At 38.2% G+C, this 21071-nt stretch overlaps 2 protein-coding genes and 1 long non-coding RNA gene across 4 annotated transcripts; 1 reads left to right on the forward strand and 2 right to left on the reverse strand.

Moving 5' to 3' along the window:
* The first annotated feature begins 396 nt into the window (after window positions 1-396).
* Window positions 397-1541, forward strand: LOC147306148 (uncharacterized). Its single transcript, XR_015126583.1, has 4 exons — window positions 397-521; window positions 682-713; window positions 799-868; window positions 1060-1541. It is a non-coding gene; the product is annotated as an uncharacterized LOC147306148 (long non-coding RNA).
* Window positions 1064-12054, reverse strand: LOC147306149 (protein-serine O-palmitoleoyltransferase porcupine-like). Of its 2 annotated transcripts, none has more exons than XM_086276741.1 (15): window positions 11881-12054; window positions 11097-11234; window positions 10806-10998; window positions 9917-9960; window positions 9616-9797; window positions 9396-9526; window positions 9263-9283; window positions 8970-8984; window positions 8737-8862; window positions 8543-8643; window positions 8343-8419; window positions 8179-8242; window positions 7886-7971; window positions 4818-4928; window positions 1064-4243 (listed from the first exon to the last, which is right to left on the reverse strand). In XM_086276741.1, exons 2-15 carry the CDS (start codon window positions 11230-11232, stop codon window positions 4142-4144), a joined length of 1389 nt encoding a protein of 462 aa, XP_086132867.1. In that variant the 5' UTR covers window positions 11233-11234; window positions 11881-12054; the 3' UTR covers window positions 1064-4141. The 2 variants fall into 2 exon arrangements, with proteins under 2 accessions (XP_086132867.1, XP_086132866.1); XM_086276740.1 differs by having other exon boundaries at window positions 11097-11239; window positions 11881-12053.
* A 1013-nt stretch (window positions 12055-13067) lies between these two features.
* LOC147306150 (uncharacterized) lies at window positions 13068-19847 on the reverse strand. Its single transcript, XM_086278339.1, has 4 exons — window positions 19431-19847; window positions 19208-19301; window positions 17222-17393; window positions 13068-17018 (listed from the first exon to the last, which is right to left on the reverse strand). Exons 1-4 carry the CDS (start codon window positions 19612-19614, stop codon window positions 15960-15962), a joined length of 1509 nt encoding a protein of 502 aa, XP_086134465.1. The 5' UTR covers window positions 19615-19847; the 3' UTR covers window positions 13068-15959.
* Window positions 19848-21071: the final 1224 nt, after the last annotated feature.

The following is a 21071-nucleotide window of genomic DNA, read 5'->3' on the forward strand; positions in this document are numbered from 1 at the left end:
TAACTTAATGATCCCTGCCAAAACCATCCACTCCTAAAGTGCTGACAAGGCTGGAGGCCAATTCAGTGTAACAATATGTAGCAGAAACATTTAAATTTCTAAGGACAAAGTGTTACCTTCTATCAATGTGGGAGGAAGTGTGATCCATGACTTAGCCGAAAAATAACAACAATAATAAAAAAAAAAACATGATCACTTTGCCTGTAATATGATGAAAATACTTTCTTGCCATGCACAATAGGTGAACACATGGTTCCAGTGGGTTCACAATGGCAGTATTACAAGGTCAGCTCCGAGGTTTCGCCTGGCTCAGCAAAGACCTGCAGAGCTGTAGGGCGTGCTGCTAAGCTGACGGGGCTCTTTGCTTGTTCATGGTGCTCTTTCTCGAAGGGGCCCCAGTGACAGAGCCATTCACAAGCACGGGCCATAAATGACCGAGCTGAACACCACATTAAGCACTGCATTCTCAAAAAAACCCCACCATCGACTCTGGAGGATAGCCAAAATGCCAGGAACAAAAGGTTAGTAGCATGCAACAAAAAAACCCTAATAATACAAAAATATATTTTAATTTATTTGCATACCAGAGCTCCATGTCCAATAAAATCAGCAAAAGCTACAGAAAAGTTGGCCTTGCTGCCAAATGTTTAAAACTAATCTGAATATTTGTGCCATTTTCAGGTAATAAGTCGGACAAGAAGTCAACTACCAAGGTAGGAATGTCATTATTATTCTAACTCTTGTCTCAATCTGCATTTTGTGCTGCTTGAGTTTATTCGTTTTACTTTAATTTCACAGCAACCTCAGAGTCCTAAAGAGCAGCCGAAGAAAGGTGATCAGAAAGGAGATGATAACAAGAAGCAAGGAGGTAAGCATTTATATTAACTATATTATTTAAAGAAAAATATTAATAATAATTAGAAAAGACATTTATTTTGTGCAGACTTGATTTTGACAGATTGGAGCAGCATATGAAATCCCCTACATGTGGCACATAGGGGTGAAATGAAGTGCTGTGTCCCCAGTGAAGGTATCTGTCTGTGTTTTACCCCCTCGCAGGACAGCCGAAGGGAGAGAAGCAATAACTTCCAGGCATTTGTGAAGATGGCTTTGGAGACACTGCTTGGGTCTTGCCGTCGTAAACATGGGGGTCCTCGGGGCAGACAGGGCTGAGCGCACCTCCCCTTCCCTCCATTTTGCTCTTTTCCCCAGAGCCTGCAGACTGTGCTGTTGTGTGGCCTGGCAATACAGCATATGCTCACCCCTGGCAGTGGCAAAAAAAAAAAATTTAACCTGATCTCCATCCATCACCATCTGTCGTTCAACCTTTTTCTGTCACCTTCCTGACATTGTCCTCTTTAGCTTATTGGATGCTCAGAAATAGACTCCAGGTTTGACCAGATCTTTGCTTAAAGATCAAAAAATAAAATCAAAAAAATCATGCAGTCCTTCTCAACTCACCCTAATGCCATGATTGACTTTGTAACAGTTGATACATTATTTTTGTAAATCACTAAAATAAACAGTTATTTATTACAGCAGTCCATGTTTTTATGGCATTTGTTTTTTTAAAAAGAAAACAAAATCTCTGAAATGTCGACACTGAATCAAACAAAGACAACATTCCAGGTTTCATTACAAATTTTATAAAAATATCACAGGTGTACCAGTGCCTTCACATTTACAGGGAAAAAACATTGACCTAAAGTAAATATCAGAACAGGTTTTAAAATACTGAGTGATGTTAGGTCTGCAAAGACTGAGCACTTGTTCTTGGGCAGAGACGAACATTCAGGCTCTAATCTAACACGACATGCTAGGCAAGAAGCAATTCCTTTGACAGTTTAGATTAAGGAAAGACAGACTGGACACTTGTATTATTTTATCAGATCATCATTAATTACATAAATGTGTCATTAAAAGCAGCCGTGTATTAAAAATCTGTAGTTAAGATTGAATATTTAATATCGTGTAATCACATTTTAAATTACCCTGATTCTAAACCTTTTTTTTTTCTGCACTGAGGAATAACAGAGTTTTAAAAATACTAATACAACCTATTCTAAGCAAGAGGAAATAATTCAGTTCAAATGAAATTAACAAATTAACACAAAGCTAAATACAAACACCAGGAAACTCCACCACAAACTTTAATTCATGGACTTACTGAATATTTGTCTTTATCTAAAATTCACTAAAAGGGAAATCATTACTGTTGACAATAAAATTGCTGCCTTGTAACCATAATCTGTGCTCTTTTCATTCAAAATTAATTCCTCATTGTCTTACACATGCTCAAGAGACAAGCTCTATTAAAGAACGAGACTCGTCATTTTCAGTTTTTTTCTTATAGTAATTCCATGAAAAGACCAAAGCTAACACCCTAACTAAACTATAGGAAAGTTTTGTCTCTGCTGTTAACTACAATAAACTGAAAATAGGCAAGAGTAGGTCTCTGCGTAAGACCAACGGCAATTCCTCAATCAAAGGAGGCAATTAAAAAATGTCTGATGTGGTTGGGTCAAAGCTGATTTATTGTCCGCTGCTGGTGTAGCTCTATGTGTTTACCCAGAGGACAGAATGAGGAAAACACAACCAAAAGAAGGTGCTAAGGAGACATGTTTGCATGCTCTCCTCCAACAGGTCAGAGGTGCATTGCTCCTATACCGGTGAATAGTCTGAATGCTGATTGGTTGAACCAAAAAGTGAACAACCACAGCAGCGTTCACATAAAGAGGAAAAGGTGCCAGATACTTCAAATGGCCATGATGAAACAATCCCCACTGGCTTAATATTAAAATGTCCAACAAATAAGCAGCTGTGGCCTCTATCGCTGGTGGGTGTTGATTAGGATGCTAGCTGTCTAAGTTAGCTTGTCTAAATTAAGATTTGCGGTGTGAGTGAGTGAAACTGTATTCGTTTATTTTAAAAGCACTTAGCACTAATTACTAAAGTATTGGTTGTATTTTATAGCATTTTTGTTGAATGCATTTGATGAATGCAGACTGCTAACCAAGCTAGCACTAGCTCACAATGTAGCAATACACCTCCTCAGGAAAATACGGTGCCCTCTGAGTAAAAAACAAAATAACAAAAAGATGGTTTCAGCCATTAAGCTAAATTAGAGGCTTAAAATGGGACTTCACAAATCAATAGAGGAGGCTGAGGTGGCCGTCTTTCATATACAGTCTCTGTGGATAAAGGCAAAGGACCAACAGCAAAGCAAACACAAAAAGTAACCCACATTTCCAGTTGTTCTTGATACTACCCCCAAGTGGCAGGAGATAGCTATATCAAGTAGGCGTGCACCTGCAAAGCTCTGCATAGCACCAGTGCAGAGTGGAGCCTTCGATGTTAATGATGGTTGATGAACACCAGCTTTGACAGAGGAATGCCGACTGTGTGGACTGCAGAGATACATTTTCACAAATGTACTCGTCGTTTCTTTTTGAGTGACATTCACTGAAAATTACAGTCTCAGCTGTTTCATATTCTTTTGAGCATTTTTTATTTTATTTTTTTTAGAAAGGGCTGAGTACTACGCACAGACAGTTGGAGGAAGCTGTAAAATACTGAGAGATCTACAATTGCACTATTGATTTAGGTCATTTCATAGAAATTATTCACTATAAGAAGACATTGATGACTGCCACCCCTACCCTTTAAACTGAAACGATTTTATAACATAAAAAGGGAAGAGAAACGTCGACTGAGGCCATCTGCCGCAGTCGACGCTGAAACCTAGATAATGGGCTTTATTGTGTGTCCACAGAAACAAGCGGCCAATATCCACCATGCTGATAGGTATTGATTGTGACTCACAGTGAGACATCGGTAACCGCTGTCACAACATGAGGGCTCGATAACTGCGGCTCAGATAAAAAGGGAGCGACGCAGAGAAAAGAAATGAGGAGCGAGCTATCATTTCATGGATATCAAAACTAGTCCCCAGCAGGTTAGAATAATAGATTACCCAGCCAACTTGTGGTGCAACCTGAACACTGAATGTTGGTTCGTTGTTGTATACAGGATGATTCTGTTCTCTTCGGTCTGATGCAGGATAAAGTCACAGTGCAGAAGTGCAGAACCAGTTTTCCATCTCTCATTATTACTTCCTTCACTCTTTCTTCATTTCTTATTATTAGAGAATAAGGCGGTATAATATCCAGCATCCAAATGTGACCCAGTGGCTGTTCCAGCTCAGCTCTGACCACTTCTGAATGGTATGATGGGTGATATTATCCTGTAAGGAGATGTACATAGTGAGTCCAGTAATGTGTAGTAGTATAGTGTATAGTATCATTTAAACCTTTTCCTGAAAGATCTTTACAAAATGTGATTTTTTTTTGTCATTACTGACTGAAAATAATTTCATCTAAGGCCTTTCATCCAGCAAAACCATAAATTACTTTAACTGTTGATAATAAATATCACAACTAAGGTTACATTCCTATGCAGCAATTCACACGTTCATATGTCACAGTGAGCTCCACATTTTTATAGCAGGGCATATAAATATAGACACCTTTAATCTTCTAAACATGCTGGGACTTCAGTATGTCACAATGCTACGTCAATAGCACACTGCTAGCCTTCTATACATATCCTGAATTTGTAAAGGTTCCTCAAAAACAACTCGTGCATTTGGCCTAACTAGTCATATACACAACGATAATATCTAAAGCTTTTGAATACCATTAACTTGATTTCACATTTTACTGTATTTTAAAATGTTCTTTTTCCAATCTCTTCTCTGGTTCTATCCTGCAAAATGTGCGCTTTCCTCTGGGGCTTAGCATACTCTTATCATGTCTTACCTCATCCTCCTCCATAAAGTCCACACTGGAGTTGAACACTGAGCCGAGGTATGTCAAGTGCAGTATTGCCAAAGCACTGAATGCTATGTTTATCATATACACCCATAACCCCTGTGGAGGAAGAAGGTATAATGTAAGAATAAACAAGTTCCTTACTCAATATTACTACCCCAAATCTGTAACCTCTGCAAGATTTTCATATTAGGGTCCTGAGAACCTTACACAGATTTGTTGAAGAAGATTATCAAAGAATGTTTATTACACTCTTAAAAACTAATGCCTTCTTTTAGCCAATTTCACTTAATAACATGGCAAAATACTTAAGATTTAAAAGCACGATTTCAGGGCTTCAATGTAATAATGTCCCAATTATGTACTATGGTTTATGCAAGCTGTTTTTCCTTGGCATAAATGATTACGTTCCCCTTCCCGGTGCTCTGCTGTGTGTTAAAAAGGGATTTTTGCTGGGCATCCTGTCAGCAAACTCTCAAATTGTGTCAAATTAAGGCACAAGACAGTCCCTCGGGACTGCTTTAATATAACCGCAGCAGATGCGATGGCAATAAAACCTGATGTCCACACTTCTTTAGTAATACATTAAGTAAATAATCTTGTGTCTTCCACCATAATGACTTATCCTGTTATCCTGTTAGAAATGAAAGAAGGCTACAGTAAATCAAAATGTAAGATGATGAGGAATAAAATTGTTATAATTTTATTCCTCTGAGGGGAAAACAAACAGGGAAAAATAGCTGGTGCTGTATGGAGCTAAAGTAGGTCCATTTAGAGCATCTCCTGCTCAAGTGTCACATATATGTCTGTGCAATGAGAATTTTCACAAATAAAACAGCTGGAAGAAAAGCAGTCTTTGCAGCTGTTTGCAACTCTAATGCCAACAAATCTAGTTGCAAGTCTGCTCAGACATTTGTCCTTTTCAATATCAAAAATGTCATCACTTCATTCTCATTGTATGCTTTTTTTTTGTTTTGCAAAATTTCATTGAGGTGATGCATTTGAGTTTTTGTTTCCAGTTGATGGCATGGAGATATTTATTAAGCAGCAGGAAAATGAATGACATCCTCAACACATCCCTTTCCCCCCCTTATTAGCCGTGTAAGCTGTTAATTGTGCAGAAGTTAATAAAGTTGTGGTCACACTATCTTAGCATCTAACTTGTCCTGCTGAAGTGGGGTGAACATAAATAAGGGGGAATGTTTGTAAGTGGGAGGTAAATTCAAATGCAGCTTTCCAAACAGGTTAGCAAATATCCCCAAACACAAGTGGGAATATTTAAGTGTAACACTCATAGAGATGGTGAAAGACGGAAATAAAAACAGGAGATATGTGAGGATTGCTCAGCGAGAGAAATTTGATTAACTGGAAATTTAGAGCTAACCTGTGATGTTGTAATTCATTTTTAGTCTTTAATCAGATACTGGATCTATGCATGAAGTGTTCCTTTTTCATGAAAGGAAGCTATTTCCCCCACAAAATGAGAAATTTCTTACTGAATAATTTGAAGTATAACTCCTGTATATAATTCAAAGGTTGCATAAAAATACCAGGCGGTTTACAGCAGGATAAAGTGATTATTTTGTAGTATTATGGTGAAGATTACTGTAATGAACTGTCATGGACTGGTACAGAGTGTGCTGTGGTTTTCTGGTCAAAATCAGGTTAAATCCAGAGCAGCTGACATTAATTTTAATTTATGATGGTTATACTGATTATATTCACTCAATGAATTCTACTTTTTATACTAACTTCATACTGTGTAGCGTTTGGAAATCCACCATGATGCATCATATAACATTTTATTGCTACATGATAAATCTTGTTAAATCCACACAGAGCAATGCATCTCAGCTGGAGCACAGGTCAGCCTGTACACAAAGAAAAGTCTACATGAGCGTCTACATGAGCGTTTTATATGTAGGTCTGCCTACACACACACACACACACATATACATATATATATACATATATATATACATATATATATATATATATATATATATACACATATATATATATATACATATATACATATATATATATATACATATATACATATATATATATATACATATATACATATATATATATATATATATATATATATATATATATATATATATATATATATATATATATATATATATATATATATATATATATATACATATATATACATACATATATATATATATATATATATATATATATACATATATATATATATATATATATATATATATATATATATACATATATACATATATACATATATATATATATATATATATATATATATATATATATATATATATATATATATATATATATATATATACATACATACATACATACATATATGGTGCTAAGTAAAAGTCTTAAGCCACCCTTCATTTCTTCATAATTTGCTAGAAACAAAAAGGTGATTTATTGAAACATGCTAAGATTGAAAGTCAATATTTAGTATGACCACCTTTAATCTTCAAACAGCTAAACAGTCTTATGCAAGCTTTGTTGCAGTTTTCAGGAAGTGTACTCCAGGCTGGATGGCTGCCTTTTGTTCAGTTTTCTGTCTAAATGACCCCAGACAGCTTCATTAATGTTGAGGTCCAGGGTTCTGGGAAGGTCAATCCATGACTGATAGTGTTCCACTCTATAAAGCTCTTCTCTGTTTTTACTACATTGGAAGTGTGTGTGGCAACACTGTCATGCTTAAAAATCTGTCTTTTTTTTTTACCCTTGAATGACTCACAGGTCAGTATTAAGCATTTTCACAGGAATGTGAACTGTTCTGAAAATAAGTGAAAAATAGAAAATGACCTTCAGAAAGCCTGGAGAACTTTTGCTCAGTCCCACTGTAAAAAATCTCCTTCCTTAAAATGAGCATCTATATGAAGGCTATCAATCTTGTCCCTGTTTCAAATATGAAATGATCATATTTACTCAACTTACTCAATTCTTTTTAATAAAAATAATAATAATTGAACGGTTGATAATTGAAAGGTTTTTTGTTTGAAGAAGAAGAACAAATATACGAGGGAGCTGCATTTTACCTTTTTGTTCTGGTGAGTGCAGTTTGGCAGGCATTTCTTTGACAGTATACAGGCATTAAAAATAGCTGCAAGCCTCTTCCGCAACACTAAAACACGAAACAAGACCAGTGCATTAAAACAAAACAAATAGATGAGTTTTTTCCAGCATAAGAGGAAAATTACAAGCACTGCAGTAAACAGAAACAGTGTTTCACAGTGAGTGCAATTAGCCATTAGTGCAAACCTAAGCACCTTCTCCAAATGGAAAGGTTCTAATGTGGAAAAGAGAAAACCCCCCACAAAACTCTGCTTACCATGCTCAACATAAGTGATGAATCCCAAAGATATTAGGACTGCACCTAGATGAAAACTCAAACCCTGTGAGGTAAAAGAGCTTCAGTCAAAATAATCCAGTTACTGATACAAAAAAAAATGCATTTAAAAAAGTAATTGTAGGAAAAGTCTGCATAGGACTCACATGCAAAAGGGCACTGGCTGTATATGTCACCATTATAGCAGAGAATGTCCCAAATTTCAGTACACTCTTAAAAACATCTGTGAAATTAGAGCAAAAACATCTGTGAGCTGGTATAAGAATTTCTATTTAAATGAGCCATAATCATTACACTCACAATGGCAAACTAAAGCAAAAACAGCTGCCGCCTGTCTTGAACTCACAGGTGTGCAGAAAGCGAGACATGGGCAGATTCCACGATGTTACCACCTCCACCATTGACCGAGGAAACTCTATATTAAGCGGCTTGGATACGGTCATATCCCTGCAAAGTAAAAGGTAAATGGGCGGTGGCCTGTTATAAATGTGAATAAAGAGAAACACACTCAAGGTTAGCAGGTGCGCTTGCAGTTCTAACCATTTGAGGTTGTCTTTCTCCTCGGTGAAGCCTGCCCCAGCCAGAGTAGTGGTAGTTTCACTCAAATAGCCAACAAAATAATTGCTAAAGTGGAAAGACAGTGTGTTCTCATACGCCAGTAGCCACCTAATGCAGGGACACCAAAATGGGAAGAAATAGATGAATATCACAATCCAGCTTCAAATAACGTCCGACTTTACTGAGTGGCTACTACAGATGAGTAAAAAACATACTTAGCTGGTGTAGCCCTGAGTAGCATTAGGATAAAGAGAGCAATGTTAGTGACAAAAAAAGGTTTATTGACTTGCCTTGTGATGATTTATGCTTCATCAAGCTGGTGAAAGTGTTGTGGTAAATGAGAGGGTGAGAGGGGTCTCCTGGTACATATATAACTGCACAGAGAGGAGGAGGAGGATGAAGTGGGTAGATACATGCAAGCAAAGGTTTTGGACAAATGGTGATTATGAGGAATGCATGCCTACAGTGTTTGGTTTATTCAGAGTCACTGAGGTGGGCAATTAATTACCTGATCTTCCTCCTCTTTTTGCTGTAAACAAAGCAGGTGACAGACACATTATCTTAACAGAACAGCAAGCCACAAACCAAGTCAAGAATACACAGGCATTTGTTTACAGTATGAATGTGTGTGTTCTCCTCACCTTCGTAGCAGCTTGTCTCCATAAACGGGTATGAAATAAGGGAAGAGGTAGGGTGCCACACAGTTGGAAATAACAAGGCAGACCTGGCTCTTCACCCAGCTAACAGACACTTTTAAAAGCCACGAAAGGCTCTAAGGAGAAGAAGGAAACATCAGCTGTTCTTTCACTTTTTTTTTAATTAATCCTCACTCAGATCTAAAAGATATAGTATCGCACCTACCAGCTTACGGCCTTCTAAAGCTTCTTTGTAGCTGTTGAAGCTGATCCAGGGACCAAAGATGACTGTGCCCACAAAGTAGATATAACCCATGAACTCAATGGGTGAGGGCACACTGGTCACAACACCTCTATCCAAATCAAAGGCCAAAGAAATGGCTTTCATTGCAACCACCATCTGAGAACCTGGATGACAGCAGCAGCATTTAAATGATTGTTGTATTCCAAAATTAGACATTACTAATGGGAATATTAAAGTATACAGACAGCAATCACATTTAAGAGACAAATGATGGCTGTCTTACCTCTCATCTTGTGCCAGTTAGTGGTATCCATCATATGTAGCTCCCTGATGAAATGAAAAGGAAAGGTAGTCGTAATGAAAAGAAAAGACCATTCCTTGAGTTTTCCCAAATCGGCCAAATTCCCGAATTCACAAGCTTAAAGTCAATTGGAAATTAGGATTTAGGCGTGAATAAGTATACATCATACATTTAAAGAAATATTGGGGGAAATCACAATAAACTTTGTTGCTTTTATTTTGAATTCAGGTGCTTTTTAAAAATGTTTTACATGCGTACATGTGAACCAGTGTGAAAGCACGTTGTAACGTGTTGGAACCAGTGTTTATGACAGATGTGTTTGCTAGCCCTGACAGATGTCAGCTCACGTTAAAAAAGAAATCTTGATGTAGAATGCAGAGTTTTTAAGAAGACATTGACTTCTGAGCTTTTATTTACTGGAGTCATCTATAGAACTGTGCTTAGTTTACAGAGAGCAGATTGTTGTGTTTGAGGATTACAGTTTGAATCATCATTACGAGACTAAACACACAGAGAAATACAAGAAGTTGACTGATGCAGACTGAAAATGGACATCTAAAGCTTTGCTAGCGAAGCTGCAAAAGCAACAAGGACTTTTTTCCTTACCAAGCTTTACACATCCAGAGATGGAGCTGTCAAGACCAGCTTTGTGATTTGACAAAATTTGGGCTTTTTTCACTTTGCCTGTTTCACATTTTCATTGCTTATAGCAGTTTAGATTGAGTTCAGCTTATTTATGTAACCCCCACAACACTTCCAGCTTCTCATGTGGCCCCATTGGGAAAATGAATTATTAAAGAAGCTCTTTGGTTCAGTATTACACCTAATGTGTAATACTGAACTGTCAAGTAACACAAGAGGACTCTCTTACCCCAGGAGCAGGTAAATGAGCACAGTGATGGAGAGAAAGGTGCCTCGGATGGTAGAATGGCGACACAGGAAGAGGAAGAGGTAGCAGAGAAGGCTGAGAAGGACCACCCAGATCATGTGCAGCTCAAAGAACAGGTAGAGCGTGTAGAAACCTCCTGCCACTGTGACCAGGTGTTTCACAAAAGAAGGAAGACCTGACATAGCCAGATAAAAATAAAGAATAATGTATGTGATTAGAGATTAAAGTGAAGGTCTGATAACACTGGCTGGGGTGCAAAAGCTCTGTACTCACCGAACATCCAGATAAGTCGACATAGCAGGCAGATAACCAGCAGCTGCCATACCTGCTCCAGGCCCTGCTGAGCTGTGGGCAGAAGGCAGCCATGAGCGAGCTCTTGGAAAAACTTCTGTCGGCTGAACACTCCCATCACTAGACTTAGAAAACAAAGAGAAGCCAAAATGCATTTTTACAGCAACAAAAATAACATTTGTGTTAACAGTGGTGACTTATAGCTAAATACTCTTCATTAAACTTCAAATCCCAGCATGCAACGCAATTCACTACAGATCAGTGCACATGCAGCACAGCTGCTGTTCAGAGTTTCACTAAAGATGATGAGAGCTCTTCTTGTAATTTAACATATTTTTAGTTGCATCAGACTGGATACAATGAAATACATCCCAGGATGTAAAACAATATGAAGACTTCATCACAATAACACCATGACCTGGGTCTCGGGCATGTGGAGAATATTTGACATATGCTATTCTGCAAGACATGCTCTCTCCGCAATGCAGTCGGCCAAGGGGATGAGTTGACTCACAGCTGCCTTCCTTCAGCCGCTGCATTAACAGTGCCTCAGCGTGCTCAGCGCTGTGCGTCCAGGGAGAGGCAAACGCATCGTAAATGGATGCGAGAAATCCGGCAGGAGCTACTGATCCTTGCAGTGAGCGGTCCTGCTAACAACCTACTTCAGAGCTACCCCCCCCCCCCCCCCCCCCCACTTCACACCAAAAACAGCTATGAGGCCCCCCGCCCCCAGCATGCCAGTTTGTTTTCCGTGCGTAAAACTCACCCTCTCAGAGCAGCAGGATGATCCTCGTGTCTCTGCTGCTACTTTTCCGTCCCTTTAAAATAACAACAAGCCTGGGTCCTGCTGCTGTCTTTCAGGCACACTCGGGCCAGATGATGCATATCTGGATGACTCCCATTGTCACAGCATCAGCACCACTAACCTGCCATCTATGAAGCCACGCGACGACACATCGGCCAATCTAAACCGCTGCTGAACGGATCTCAGCCAATCCTCGCTTTCGTCACCCTAATGTGACAGCAGGAAGGTCCAAACAGAATCGTCGCCCTGCATAACCCCGCGCATCCGAACCAATGAGACGTGGACAGCGTACAGATGGACTGAAGACGGGACTGTTGTGGATGCGGAGGAATGCCCTCTCTGAACGTATGCAAAAAAATCCAATGTACCCTTAATCTACGTGATCTTTTATTCATTTAGTTCATCGATAATATGCAAATTCAATCAGAAAGTCAGTTTTAATTCAATGTTACCATTGTGCATGAAATAAATATTTTAAACATAACCTACATTTTCTTCGTCTAAAGTAATTCATAAATGCAAACTTAAAGACAGTGGTTAGTTTGAGTGATCCCTCACCGATGTGCAACCCTAAAATATAAAGCTGATGATGATTTAAAGGCTAAAAACAAACAGTGTTCATGCGTATTTACGCATATGCTGTGTCCTTTTCCATAATTTCAACGTAGGTTTATGCTTAATATTTGTTTCACTTTCTATTTAGTCACCCATAATACTGGGTTTAAAAGAAGAACACGATCAACAAAAAGGCCATTTGACTGTTGTATTTCCTCATGTAATGGGGATTAATGGATTTTGCTTTTAAATAATAATTTAAAAAGTCCCCTGCATCCACTTTTATGCGATATTTTCCTGGGCCTTAACTTCCTTTTAATTTTATTCTCTTTGATTTGTGGCCATAACGCCTGGCAATTTATTTAAAGTATTCTACTTTTACCTGTCAAAGCAATTTGAAAATTGTGCTTTCAAAAGATGATAAATCAATCAAATGTTTTGTTGTTGTTTACTTTTATTAAGATTGATAGGTTTTCTGCTTCCTAATAATGCAAGCTGCTTTGTAGTTATAAGTGTTAGTGAGCACATAATAAATTCCTCCAGCAGCAAAAACATAAAACAAAACTTATAAATTAAGGTATGAAAAACAAAATAGCTAAACAGGGGGGGACAAACACACAAAAGAAGTCAATTAAATAGAAAATTAGATAACATACTAATAGGCACTACTAGAGATAATTTTTACTTGTTTTTTCACTGGTTTACTTGTCAATGTATAAACATTTTTTTTTAATATAAAGTAGTAGTTTTTCATCTTAAAAAATGTAACACTTTGTCAGTCTCATGCTCAAGGGCACTATACATTGGAGCCAGCTTTCTCCGGAACAGTCGAGTCAAGTCTGCATTTTCACATTATGATTAATTATTAAAATATTTGTCACGGCTCAATTGCAGACAGTGCGAAAACATTCACCAGATCGATACAGCTGAACCTAATGACCCAGAAGTTGATAACATAAAGGCTTTATAACCGCAATGTTAACTGAAAACATCTGTATGGCCAAATAGGACTTTTACTGTGGTTGGCAGGTTGGATTATAGAGCAATGGGGTCCTTTTTTTTTTTTTTTTTACTTCACATCCATGCAGCAGTTAAAGTAAAAATCCTCCTTGGAAAATTCAGCTGCATAGCAAGAAAAGTTCCAAGCAATGAAAACTAGTACACACCTTATTGTTGCTGTACTGCGGGGGTTTTTCTGTGCAGTCAGCTCACAGAACAAGCAGGTGGTTTTAATGCAGTGTGACACACTGACAGGAAGACTGTCCAAGAAAGTTAGACAGACATTTTTGGGTCATTTTAACAATCCCTCTAGAGCCACCATCAGGACAGAGACTACTTGGTCTGACAACCTTGAACTTTCCTTCAAAACTGTTACAACTCTGTGAAATCTACGCACGAACAAAAGTCAAAAAAATATAATACAGCAATTTAATTTTATTACATTATGTAAAGAGCATATTTCACTTCATACAGCTTATTTTTTTTCTCTTGTTCCTGTGTCCACGTGAGAGCAAATCTAATGGGCACACAGTAGACAGCTGCAAATCACCAGCTGAGAAATAGCTTTAGCTATTTTAACAGATAATGCTATTCCAAGAATGTGTCATTTGGACATATAGCTGGTTAGGTGCTTCTTGGTGTGGGGGAAATGGGTACATGGTAGTTCAATCTTTCCATTTGTCCATGTTTTCTGCCATTTCTACATTTGAGTACATATACATACAGGTCAGCTGAAGGAGAACAAAACAAACAAGCAAAAATAAAACGTAATCAGTCCAAAGTTGTTTTTTACAAATGGGAAATTAAAACTCCATATTGTGTGCAAACAGTGCAAATATCATAGCTTACAAGTCAGAAAAGCGAAGCCGAAGGTGCCTTAATCCATATAAGAGACCACAAAACGTTAATTAAATTCAGCAACTTGTAGAAACAGCAGGTGACATAACCCTGAGCGATGGAACGTGGGCACTTTTGGAGTCAAGCATGGGATCAAAACATACTGTTAATTGATATGAGATGTTCATGAATACATTAAACGGCTCTGCTACACAACGGCAGTGTGGAAGATCCACTAGTGACTAAAAGCCAGCTAAGAAGTGATGTGGGATGACCACATTGGGTTTTATGTAACCAATATGATCGTGAGGAAAAATGAGCCTTTATGAGTTAAAAAAAAAAAAAGGAGATTAGCAATCAATGGATGACATCCCTGTGACCAATGTACATCTTTTATGAACAGTCTCTAAACTAAACTTAATTGATTGTAGTTAATGAAGGAGTGTTGGTAGTTAATTCTGCTCTCAAAGAATTTTACCGTTCACTTTAAAAATTCGACAAACACTTGATGGAGGCATTTTTAAGCTGGCAGTTGTTTACTCTAACCATAAACATAATTTATTTTAGAAAACAAACAGCATTGGTTTCACAGTCAGATCCACTTCTCATATACAGATTAAAAAACAAACAAAACAAAGAGGACAACTAAAAAAAAAAAAATGCACAAAATGTAACAAATGGTTGACGTAACTGTAGCTACATCATACATACATATGTTGTTGATCATATACACTGCATATGATCAGCAACATAAAAAGCACCTGATATCTGACAAAATAACTGTAATCCCTCAGGGCACGCATACTGGACCCTCTGGATTTGTCCTCTTCGGCATGTGGCCAGGAGCAACCGCTGTCTTCTGCTGTAGCCGCCTCTGTGGATCAGCCGTTTTTCTGGATTGAGATCTGAGAGTTTAGAGGCCCTGTCAACACCTTGGACTCTTTGTCGTGCTCCTCGAGCCTTTCCGTTTGTAGGCGTGTGCTGCACGTAAAAGTAACACCCACACGAATTCCTGGGAGCGGGAGCTCAAGGTTTGCCAGCATTGTAATAGTGCAATCAAGGTTATTCACGGTTTCAAGGTTACGGCTGATTGGTTTATGTGTGTAATATAAAGCTGCAACCACTATCTGTTTCCAGTTAGCTGAGGCAGATGTGAAAACTAAATTGTGTGGCAATTGTTATTAGAGATGATTGATCATATTATTGATGCCGTTTGTAGCACACGGTGCATTTTTCCACAGACTAAAGTGATTATTACGGCACAAATTGCCAAGTACAGAATATAGCCTGAAGCCCAAATCCCACCTGGTGCAGTTTTACAACACAGGTCAGTTCAAACAGCAGTTGAAAAAAAACAATTGCACCTCATCACTGATTAAGAAGTGAAAGATTTTAACTACAGAACTAAAAAAAAATTATAACAGCATCACAGTACTTACAAATATATCAGTGTGCTAAGAGAGGCAAAAGTGGTGCAAGTATAAGCCAAACACTACGGGTTTAATACTGAACACAGCCTTGCTTTTGTTAAAATGCCTTTTAACTCAAAGAACAGAAACACTAATAGGATAGGAGCACTAATGTTGAACATCTTAAGTAAGGCAAAAAGGTCAGGTAAGTAAACAGGTCATTCTAATCCATTATTCAGATCAGAGCATAATCTCCAGGTCATAAGCTATTCTCTCCTTTTTTTCTGGCTTAGTGTGTTCTTCTGGTGAAATTATTGGTGCCTCACTTTGTTCCTTCTTCACCAGATTCTTAACCCTACACTTTTTCGGCTTGCTTAAAATATATTCATAATTTCTTTTAACCTCTAGGAAGGCTGAGGTGAGGTACTGAGGTGAAAAGATCTTCAGTGAAGATGGAAGTTCTGTATTTCGGGTGAACAAGTCATGGTGAAATGAGGAACCCGGGTTTTCTGAGTGTCTCGCTTCTGGATAGAGTCGACGAGGCACAGGACACGGTCTCAGCAACACCGGTGGGGGGATTTCTGGTAATATATTGAATGAAGCCAAAGGTGGGGGCTTGGATAGAAATCCAGGATTTGGGGGTGTAGGAGCAGCAGTTGGAGCAGAAGTAGACAGTGGAGGTGTAACGGTCCTTGAGCTCTGAGTGTTGCCAGGTATTTCAGTCATCTGGCTTGGTTCCAGTTCATTTTCTGTCTCACTCCTGGAGGAACTGTCCTCAGGCTCAGACTCTGTTTTAAACTCTGTCTGCGGAAGGAATAAAATGTGGTTGTGACGCTGACAGAACAGCGTGCCACACCTGAGGCACTTCCTGCCATCTTTAACATGGAGCAGTTTATGACGCTTCAGTTGGTGAATCGTGGTGAAAGATCGATCACACATGTTGCACGGAAAGAGGGGCTCATCCCTGTGCACAGCATGGTGCTCACTGAAATCTGCCTGAGTTATGAAGCTTTTTCCACAATTTTCACAGACAAAGGACCTTTGTTCTTCGTGCAGCCGTTTGTGTTTTACCAGCTGTGGTATATCAGTGAAGGTCTGACTGCACAGTTCACACCGATAACCACCTTCTGATGCAACTAAAGGTTTCAGGAGCACAACTGGCCTTCTCTTATCTAGTTTTAGGGTGTCTGGTAGTCCTTTGAAGGGTGGTGATGTCTTATTTAAGTCGAGCATTGTTTGAGACTGGATAATTTGGGTTTCTGCTTCAGTCTCAGACACTTTTGCCACCGTTTCTCCTTCCTGAAAAACATAAATACACAAACAGAGGAAAACAATTTAAAGAATTGTAAAGAATTTATCATTAGAAGAAAATAAAAATACTTATGACAATCTTGCAACTCGTGTCTTACAAAACAACTACTTTACAACAAACAAAAACATAGCTATTTTGCATAATGTCCAAGTAGAAAAGATATACAGAAAGAGCAAGTTGTGGCTGCTACCTTTGGCACTGAGGGGGTTGCTGGCGTCTGCATTTCTTCTGAAAGTTCACTTTCAGTTCGCATCAAAACAGACGGCTCGGGATTCACAGAAGAATCAGCTTGAAGTGGAGCTGCATTTTCCTCTCTTCTGCCTCTTGCCTTCCGGCGATGCCTTTTTCTACGACCATAAATCCTTTAAAAAAAACACAAAAAACCCCACAAACAAACATATGAAGTGATCTATAAAAGTGGGTCTCATATCTACAGTAAAAGTGTAAAAGAAAATGTTAGTATTAACACCTTGTTTTTGTCATACACTGTAAAGCTGCACAAATTTTCAACAGTTCAGAGTCTGTGACCCAATATGTACACAGAACACATACGATGGGAGATAACTATGCAGCTTATTTACTGAATGTTTATCACCCTTTCTAATTCATTACCAGTTACTGTGCCTGTTCTATTATGGAAACTGATACCAAGGGATGACCTTTGTAACCCTGACCTGGGCTGGCTATAGCTATAGGCCAGAGTAGACCTGAATGTGCTTCTCGCCCACTCAGTGAAAATGATATGGGTTTTTTAATGCTTTTGATCAGTCAGAGAAGAAAAATGGAACGGAAAACACCAGTACTGTTTAAAGTACCACAAGCTTTGAGACAACCCTCTGTCCTCGCACTGTTCAAACACACAGAGCTCAGAAACAAAGAGACGTGACAACTATGAACCCAGCGCAGAGCACTGACTACAGCACACACATTAAATATCACACACCGGGTCAATATGTTGTTAATGTTATGTTTATAGTGATGGGCATTATAAAAACCTGTAACATTGAGCCATAAAGGCTTCATTTATGTACATCTGCAACCTTCTATTAATTGAATGAACAGGTTCTCGTAGGGTTTTATCTGTTATAGTAGCTTTTACTTTTATAATGTCGCTCCACTGGTTAAAAGGAACCTATTGTCATTTCCAAGTCCGTGCATTTAATCTTGGACTAGAGCTGATTTGCATGATTTAGAGTTCAAAACAGTCTTTATTTAGGCCTTGTTGCATGCAGCCTACATAGACATGCCCATTGGGACATCACCCATAGGTTATTGTGCTCCTGTTGGGAAGCCTCAATCTGAGGACCATAATTTATAAAATGAACATCACATTGTATGCATTCACTTGAAACTGATGATGACAATTAAAAGTATGTCCTCACCATGATTAACATAATTCACTAAAGGTTCTGTCCATCTAAACTCATCACATGAAGACTTCTCAAATGACCACCACAGATTTTGCTGGGAAAAATACCGTTCTTCAGAAAAATTGTGCAAACTTTAAATCCCTACTTAAAACTTTGAAAATAAATAAGTAACCTTTGAGAAACCAAAAACGGGACAGAATACCATCACAAATTTTGGATATGAATTATTTGGATTTGGTACATGGTGTAATACCTGGGGAATATTGCACTTAACTTTAATTTCAAGCTTTAAAATCTGTAAAAATATTTGAATAATTTTGACTGCTTTAAAGGGCAGTATGTGTCCTATAGATGAGGTGCTATAAATAAGATCAATCCTTTAGCTGCACGACTTGCGATTTGTGAACTCTGCTGTTGGAACCTTCAAGCATCCATCATGTTATATGACCTTAGCTTAGCTACACTCCAGTCCATATTCATTAAGCCATGTTATCAGATGTTTAGCATCAAAATGTAAGGACCTAGTTAAATTAATTTTATATAATTTTAAAGAGGACACTTAAAACAATGAAGCTGCAAAACTATCAGAAAACACCCTTACCTTAATTAATTTTTAAGCGTTTTTTTAAACTAATGACAATACAGACCAGAATAAGTAACAAAAAAGTATATTACAATTAAATTTAAAACATAATAAGTTAATTTAAAAAATTGAAAAAAAATATTATTAGAGAAACACAAAGCTATCCAACAACTTTGATCCTCACAGATTTTATCCTGACCCAACACTACTTTACATGTCTTACCATCTCACTTTTTTCTTGGGGCTTTGATTTTTTTTGGTGCAGGTAAAAACAGAAGGCACAAAGTCCGGCTTATCACGCTCCATAGATGCTTCTCCTATAAAACAAAAACAAAAATAAAAATATGTAGGGAGCTTTGTGCTAAATCCGACAATTTTAATCAACAAACCGCTTGTTTCTCTTACAGTATGTCTACAGTGCTAGCATAGCTCCAATCTTAGCTTACCTGATATGAAATGAGCGCCACAAACGCGATCATCTTCCGTGAGTCTCGCAGTGCTGCCGTTCGCTTCTTGTATTGCTCGCAGCCACAAACGCCTCCGGTGGCCCCGAGACGGTATTTTGTAAAATTTCAATTTTTTGCTGCGGATATACCGCTTTTCACAACCAGACACGCAGCAAACTATCATTTTTGCTTTAAAACTGTTTGAGTTTTGTGGTTAGCACGGGTTACGGAAGTTATCAGAAACAACTAAAGTCAACTTCCGCTGCAAAGAGGCGCGCGCAACCCTGTTGAGGATGTTACGGTGGCCGGGCAGCTCGTTTTACGTTAATGTTAGGTAAACATCAAATAACAATCCCTACATTTTTCTGTTTTATGTTAATGTTTTGATCCAGCATCGATTTTGGCAGACTGCTGACTAAAAGGAGAGTTTTACCGAGGCAGGGAGTACACCGCGAGCAAGCAGTGAACTGGGGACCCCTGCTGTCCGCACTCATATCTGTGAGCCTGATTAGCCTGTCAGCTGAAATGGTTCCTCGAAATTAAATAAATTTAATCGGAAATTTAATTGGAAAAAAAGCGACTTTACTCGGTTGCTAGAAAATTTCTATAAAAACAATTCGTCTATAATTTTGTATATATGTGACTAAGTCTTATTTATTATGTTCTACTAATGTAGGATAAATAAATTGGTATATTATTATTTTATTGATATTATTATTTTAATCTTGAGTGAAATTGAAGATGGCAGTGAGACCTGTTATAATGTGTGGTTTGGAGACTGGGACTCTAATAAAAATACAAGGTTAGGAGGAGGAAAACATTATGATTTTCACTGGGAGTGACCAGAATGGACAGGTGTGGAGATGAGTACATCAGAGGGACAGCTCAGGTTGAGAGGTTTGGAGACAAAGTTAGAGAGGCGAGGCTGAGATGGCTTGGGCATGTGGAGAGGAGCGTCAGTGTATATATTGGACAGAAAAGAGTAAGACCACAGAAAAGATTCATGGATGTAGTGAAGGAGGCCATGCAGAGGATGTTAGGGATAAGGTGAGATGGAAGCAGAGGGTTCCCTTTGGTGACCTCTAAAGGAAGAAACCAAAAGAAGGTTTCTTTGTTTGTTTTTTTTAACCTGGCCACATCTACACTGAAAAAAATATTGGTAACTACCAATGATTTCTATTAAATAACAAAAAAATTCACACTAAAAAAATCGATACATTTTGCTATTTCAATGGTTAAGTGTTATTTTAGATTCAGCTGAGCTGTAAGAAGAACACCACTGCTTTGTCCAGTTTTTAAAAACATAATCCTTTGTGCTCAGTAGTATTAGAAGGTATAAAGCAGGCATGAGACAAACAGTCTAACAGGTTTTAACCTGAAATTGTTATCTGCATTAGAATACACATCCCAAAACATGCATAATTTTCACCACTGAAGAGGCAGAGGGTCCTTGATCCTTTAAACAAAGGTTTCGCTAACGTACAATCAAAGACACTTCAAAACATATTTATTTAATTAAGGGCTAGCGTTTCCCCGACAGTGCCACGCCTAATGCACTTTCCCGACCACTTTCCGCTCACGTAACTATGAACAAAGGACACATTTGTATTCAGCTATTTCGTTCCCATTATCAGTCAGAAG

Source organism: Aulonocara sp. 'chitande type north' Nkhata Bay, linkage group LG20 (assembly GCF_057382095.1).
Source record: "Aulonocara sp. 'chitande type north' Nkhata Bay isolate Kocher_YH1m ecotype deep benthic linkage group LG20, A_spYH_male_GT1.1, whole genome shotgun sequence".
Lineage (NCBI taxonomy): Eukaryota > Metazoa > Chordata > Actinopteri > Cichliformes > Cichlidae > Aulonocara > Aulonocara sp. 'chitande type north' Nkhata Bay.

What these genes read in the sequence shown, in the direction of transcription:
- LOC147306149 (XM_086276741.1), bottom strand. Translation starts at nt 11,232, where the DNA reads ATGGGAGTGTTCAGCCGACAGAAGTTTTTCCAAGAGCTCGCTCATGGC. An exon ending in GAGAAAGACAACCTCAAATG is followed by an intron (nt 8,644 to 8,736) that starts GTTAGAACTGCA and finishes TTTACTTTGCAG; the next exon opens with GGATATGACCGTATCCAAGC. An exon ending in CATCACTTATGTTGAGCATG is followed by an intron (nt 7,972 to 8,178) that starts GTAAGCAGAGTT and finishes TTCGTGTTTTAG; the next exon opens with TGTTGCGGAAGAGGCTTGCA.
- LOC147306150 (XM_086278339.1), bottom strand. Translation starts at nt 19,614, where the DNA reads ATGATAGTTTGCTGCGTGTCTGGTTGTGAAAAGCGGTATATCCGCAGC. An exon ending in TGGCGCTCATTTCATATCAG is followed by an intron (nt 19,302 to 19,430) that starts GTAAGCTAAGAT and finishes TTTGTTTTATAG; the next exon opens with GAGAAGCATCTATGGAGCGT. An exon ending in CCCAAGAAAAAAGTGAGATG is followed by an intron (nt 17,394 to 19,207) that starts GTAAGACATGTA and finishes TTTTTTTTAAAG; the next exon opens with GATTTATGGTCGTAGAAAAA.